Source organism: Hippopotamus amphibius, chromosome 1 (assembly GCF_030028045.1).
Source record: "Hippopotamus amphibius kiboko isolate mHipAmp2 chromosome 1, mHipAmp2.hap2, whole genome shotgun sequence".
Classification (NCBI taxonomy): Eukaryota; Metazoa; Chordata; class Mammalia; order Artiodactyla; family Hippopotamidae; genus Hippopotamus; species Hippopotamus amphibius.
The window spans coordinates 131,551,894-131,557,893 of NC_080186.1; the positions used below are offsets into that span (position 1 = coordinate 131,551,894).

The 6,000-nt window shown below is 56.4% G+C and overlaps 1 protein-coding gene across 2 annotated transcripts in view; it reads right to left on the reverse strand.

Moving 5' to 3' along the window:
• ERGIC1 (endoplasmic reticulum-golgi intermediate compartment 1) overlaps positions 1 to 5,683 on the reverse strand; it is a 106,620-nt gene extending 100,937 nt beyond the window's left edge. For both annotated transcript variants that reach the window (XM_057728998.1, XM_057728983.1), the window contains exon 1: positions 5,532 to 5,683. In XM_057728998.1, the coding sequence (XP_057584981.1) occupies positions 5,532 to 5,551 (20 nt within the window). In that variant the 5' untranslated portion in view covers positions 5,552 to 5,683. The remainder of the gene's footprint in view (positions 1 to 5,531) is intronic.
• Between the last annotated feature and the right edge of the window lie 317 nt (positions 5,684 to 6,000).

Sequence of the window (6,000 nt, forward strand, 5' to 3'; positions counted from 1 at the left end):
GTGGATCTCCAAGTGGGGGCCCATTATGGAGGAGCACAGACTGGGAGATGCTGAGTTAGTCAGTCTTACTGTACATCCAAATCACCAGGGGATCTTGTTAAACTACAGATGCAGATTCAGGGTGAGCCCTGTGATTCTGCATTTCCAACAAGCTCCCAGGTGATGCTGAAGCTGCTGGTGTGGGGACCACACTTTGAAGAGCAAGGATATCAATGGAAAGGTAACCACCCCCCCACCGCCCCCATCACTGCCCTGCCTTACTGACAGCCTTACTAGTGAAAAACAGTCCCAGAGAAAGTAACGGGCTTGCAGGGGGACAGGTGGGACCAGACTCTACTCCCGAACCTCCCCGCCAAGGACCCACTCTGGCATCTGGCTGCCCCTGTACTCTCGGCCTGCTAAACATGGGTTCTCCCGATTTAGAGCCATCTTCTCAGTCTTCGCTGTGCACCGGAATCATGGGGGGGCCTTTATAAAATACTAATGCCCGAGCCCCCGACCCTCAGATCCTGATTATTGAGTCTGGAGCACCACCTGAGTTTGGGGATTTTTAAAACTCCTCCAGTGATTCTAACATACAGCCAGAGCTGAGGTTCACTGACATAGAGGTAGTGGGTCAGCCTCACCCCAAACGCCCTCCTCACACTCTGCCTCCCTCTCCAATGCCTGATGAAAACTGCCCAGGAGCAACTCCAAAATAAAAAATGAAAGGATTACCAGATGGGAAATGGGACCTAATGAGGCCACAGCTGGCTAAAGTCCTGTCTCAAGACACTATGGTATCGTGGTCAGGAATGCAAATAGCTTCAGAAGGAGAGATTTCTATCTCCTTCCACGTCCAGATGAGCAGGTAAACATATGCTCTACGCTCTAAAGCCCCAGTGGCTGGAGTGGGAAAACCTGGACCCTCCAGAGTGAGATGCTCTAAGCTGCTCTGAGGCCACAGTGGGGGTCTTTAAAGATAATTTCAGAATCAGGTGTCAGACCACATGAGGCTAGTTAAAAAAAATTAAAGAAACAAAGGTTGATGACTCAGCTTCTTAATGACCGCCACTGGGCAAGGATTAGAGACCAAAAAGCCAATGAATCCAATTAGAGGGAGTTTCAGTTCTCTCTGAACTTGGTGAACGGAAGGGGAAAGCTGTAGAGATGAGCCGATGGAATGCAAGTGGGGCTCTGGAGCACGAGAGAGCATTCTCACCCCAGTGCCTTCTGCTGACCCATCACGTTCCTTAACTCTGCTGCACCTCAACTGTCTCATCTGTAAAGTGGGATAGCAACAGTGTCTGCCTTGCAGGGTTGGTGGGGGACTAAATGAGCACAGGGAAGATCCTCACAACAGTGTCAGGCACTAGTAAGTACTCAATGTGAAATGCTGGCTTGATCGTCACATAATTTTCCTCTGGTCTGATCTTTATTTCCCTTTTGCCCCATTTTTAAGTCCATTTATATTTACTTTATTATTTATTTTAATTGTTTTGGCTGCCTTGCACAGCTTGCCGTTCTTAATTCCCCAACCAGGGATCGAACATGGGCCCCCGCAGTGAAAGCACAGAGTCCCAACCCCTGGACCGCTAGGGAATCCCCAAGTCTATTTATATATTTTTTAAACTTGTTGTAAAGTATGTGTTTCCATGCGCGTCCCCAAGTTCTTTCTGGAATGAGGCAGGGTGGAAATACAGGCATGCATGGAAGCTACTACCTGCTGAGTGCTATGTGCTCAGAGCCGCTGTGGTGGCTGGGGCCGACCCTGGTGTAGGGAGTGAGGGGGGCTGCAGAGGCCCCCTCGGGCAAGCCCACATGGGGAGCTAAGGAAATTGTACTTGATCAGAGCAATGGGCCCCACCTGAAGGTGGAAACCAGAATATGCAAAAAATGAGGTCAACTTTGGAAAGCTCCCCTGGGGTCTCCTGGAGATGAGAGACCACCTGGGAGGCCAGAGTGAGAGGCAATGGAGGCTGTACCAAGGTGCCGCAGCAAGGCCAGTGTCACTGGTGTGTGACTTGTGCGGTCACACAGGGTCCCATGCTCAGAGGGCTGCGTCCAGGCTTAGCATGATGCTCTGCTGTCACTGTCCTGACATTCTTAATACTCTTCCAACAAGGGGGTCTGCATCTTCTTTCTGCACCGGGCCCCACGAATTACGTTGCCGGCTGTACCCTGCAGGGACATCTCACTTGCCCGTACATCTACCCTACCAGGGGAGGCAATGAAGATTGCCATCTTCTCCTGAAAATGAAGACACTGAGGCTCGGAGAAGGTAAGTCAACGGTCCCAGGGCCCAGCTGGTCAGTGACAGGACAGCAGCACACCCCAGCTCTTGGGGTTTCAACTCAGGGGCTGCCACCGTCGGGGTGCTGGCCACCTCCGCAAGCCTGAAAGCAGTGCTCAGACTCCCCTGGGCCTGGGCTGCAGGAACTGCCCTTCCTGCCCCCCCACCCCCACCCCACAGGCTGAGCCAGAGACAGCAGGTGTTCTGGCCCCTGCCAGCCGGAACTGGGTCCGGGCAGGGCCAACACCCACGGAACTGGGTCACAAGGCCAGTTCCACCACTGCAAGGTCCAGAGATTAACGAAACAATGCACCAGGAGCTAAGCAAACACAAGGCATCTTTGAAGGCCCCGTCCCTCCTCTGTACTCTGCACCCCCAACTACAATTTAGAGAAGAGCGCATTCAAGGAAGAAAGGGGGGAAGTTAACCACCTATAGCTGAAAAGGTTCCCATTAAAGGAAGAACTGACACAACAAATCACACCATGCCTTTGGCTTCCTTGACAGACTCTGAGAGACATCCTGGTGGCGAGTGTGGCCCCGGCACTGTTCTAGGCACTGGAATTACAACAGTGAATGAAACTGATAAAGATCTTTGCCCCAGGGAGGAAGAAAGAGAATAAGCATAAACTAATTAAGTGAATTACATCGTGTTAGGAAATACAGGTGCTTCGATGAAATAATACAAATCATGGAAAGAGTGGCCAAAATGTACTGGGTGCGTACTCTGTGTCTAAATGCTTTACACACGCTGGCTCAGTGAATCTTCTCAACAATGGGCCCTGTTCTCATCCCCATTTCACAGACAGGAAAGCACACAGGAGGTAAGGTGCATGAGGTCCCAAAGGCACTAAGAAAACAAGGAGTGCTGGTAAGAAAGGGCAAAAGGTTCCTTCTTCCCCCTTCCTGGTTTGTTCTGTATTAAGGAGAGCCAAACAAGCGGGCAGCCTGGTCTTCTCCCTGCCCTCAAACTGGGAGAGGGCGGCTCAACCAGAGCACGCCCCTCTCCATTTCCCCATGGTTTTTAAGAGATCTGACAGGACTGTGACCTCCCTTTCCTCCCACAGCTAAGGCTTTGGAGCTAACAGTCCCCAGTTCGAATCCCAGCTCCACCCGTTCAGCACGGCCTGGCCCTGGGCAAACGAGTCACATGTCACCCAGCTCCGCCATGGGGCATGTGGAGGAGGGCTGAGCACACAGCACACACTCAGTAAACATGTGATCAGTGAACGCGGAAGTGTGTGGTACAGGGGACCCTTCCTTAGAACCCGAGACCTGGAATGAACACATCTTGAGAAGCGTAGGTTACTAGGCTCACCCTCCAAGGTGTGAACGGGAAGTGTAGAATCCATGCTCACCACTCTGTGGTGGCACAAGCCTTCAAGGAAACTGATGAAAACACCTCATTAAGCTGGGGCCCCCGTGGCACCTGGACATTCCAAACCTCCAACTCCAGGGGCACCAGGTCAGGAGCTGTGTGTGCCCTGGGACCCTGGCCCACCCTTCAGTCTAGGTCCCATGAAGTCCAGGGAAAGAACCTCAGCCCTCAACTGCATCCTCTTAAAATGGAAGATTAGATGCAGAGTGAGTGAATTCTATGCCCCAAAGCAGGGACTTCCCCAATGAGGTCAAAATCACCCAAACCTACTGAATCACACAGGGATGCAGGGCGAGGGCAGGAATTATCAGCCTGGGTAAGGGGAGGCTTTATGGAACCAGGAATCGACGTGCCAACTACAGCTCTCTCACGGCCTGAATGTTAGCTGTCGGTCTGAGGACCGCCCCTGAATTCCATCACAGGGGCTTTCCTTGTATGAAACTGCCCTGGGTCTGCAAGCATTTGTCTGAGACCCTGGTGCCAGCCCCAGGGCTGCATGGAAGGGGCAGGCTGTTTGTGACGTGCCAATGGTGCCCAGGGCAAGCTGAGTACCACGTCAGCCAGTGCAAGAGTTCCAAGGCCAATGCTCTCTTCATGCCTAAACTCCAATATGCCCACATGCCATGGGAGTCACCGCCAGGCTTTTCTTCCCAGGAAGGCTGTCACTGTACCCTGACTTCATTCACATCTGTGCGGAGGGAAGGAGCAGGCAGGGACCAGAATCCCTATTTTGAGGATGAGGAAGTGGCCTCATGGAGAGGCTGCTGGTCCACTGATGTCCCACTTCTGAGCTCTACACCCCACCAGGCTCTGAATGAAGTGCTTCTCATGCACTCAGCCCTCACAGGTGGGACTTTATTTTTAGCCCCAAATCTGCAGGTGGTGACACAGAGAAACTGAAAGGGCTCAGACACTTGCCCAAGTTATCAAGCTGAGCAGCTAAGGGGAGGTCTGAACCCAGAGCCTTCGCCCCTAACTTCTGGAATACACCGAGCTGCTCCACGGAGGGGGCAGGGCCAGGATTCTAATCCAGCTCCCCTCCACCAAAGCCCTATTTCCCTGGCTATACACCCACAGTGTGGCTGCCTCGGGCTCCATCCCTCAAGGGAAAGTCTGGTGGAGACCCCTTGGCAGGCAGGCTTCCAGAAGGCCTAGCCCAGCACAACGTGGACCATGAGGCGGCTGGACCCCACAAAGGGCCCATTGTGGTGACTGCAGAAAGCCAAGGCCAGGCCAGGCTAGGCCCTCTGCAAAACCCTGCGCACAGCTCCCTGGCCTCCTCCCCTCCCCCAAGGAGCCCCCATACCCAGAGCATAGGACCAGGACTGGCTGGGGGACAGGCCTCCTGTTCGGCCCAGTCTGGGAGCGCCTGAGCCTGTGGAAACCTGAAACCCTCCAGCTGCTGCCTGGCGGGATGGGGATGTAGACCCCTGCGGATCCCTGGGGGCTCCTCCGAGGTGCCCTGGACGCACCTGTCAGCTGGGGTGGGGTTCACGAAACGAGGCTCTGTAGAGGGGAGGAAGGGGCCGGCTTGTTTGCTCCTACCTAGGGGAGGGAGAAAATCTGTTTCCCAGTATCGGGGGAAGAGGATGCGACTTTGCGAGGTGTCAGGGCAGCGTGGGGAGGGGGATCGCGGAGGGAAGGGGCAGAGCGGCCCGAGAGGTGGGTGGCCTCGCGTCCCGCTGCACAAGGAGGCCCTCCGAGGCTCCAGCTGGCTTTGTGTGCGGCAGGGGGCCCCGCCCGGGGTCCCCCAGGGCCTGCTGAGGCATGCACAGGGCGGAGGACCGCTTCTGCGTTCCAGGCAGGAGCGGTCCGCGGCGTGCCCGAGCATCCCCCGTGCCCGCCGAGGGGGCTTCCCGGGGGCCGGGGTCGCCACACTCACCTCCTGAAGTCAAAGGGCATCGTGCCGCCGCTGCCGGGGGTGGGAGCGCTGCAGGCCAGGTGGGCCGCGGCGCCGCGTGGGTCCCAGCCCGCTGCCAACGCCTCCTCCGGCCGCCCCGCCCCCGCCGGCCGCCCCTCGTCCCCGACACTCGCCGCTGCCTCCCGCCGCCGGGAAGTGACGCTCCGCGCAGCCCATTGGGCGCCGCCCCCGCCCCCGGCCGCCCCTTCCGCCGTCCCGTTAAAGGAGCCCGGGGGTCTGAGGGCCTGGGGCCCTAAGGGGCTGGGGGCTGGGGGCTGGGGGCTGGGGGCTGGCGGCTGGCGGCTGGCGGCTGAGGACCGAGGACAGAGGACCGGGGACCGGGGACCGGGGACCGGGAGGGGGAGGGGCGGGCCTTGGTGGGCGCGCGGTGGGGGTCAAGGCTTGGAGAGGAAGGGAGTACTCAAAGACTCACAAGTTCATTCCTTCCAAG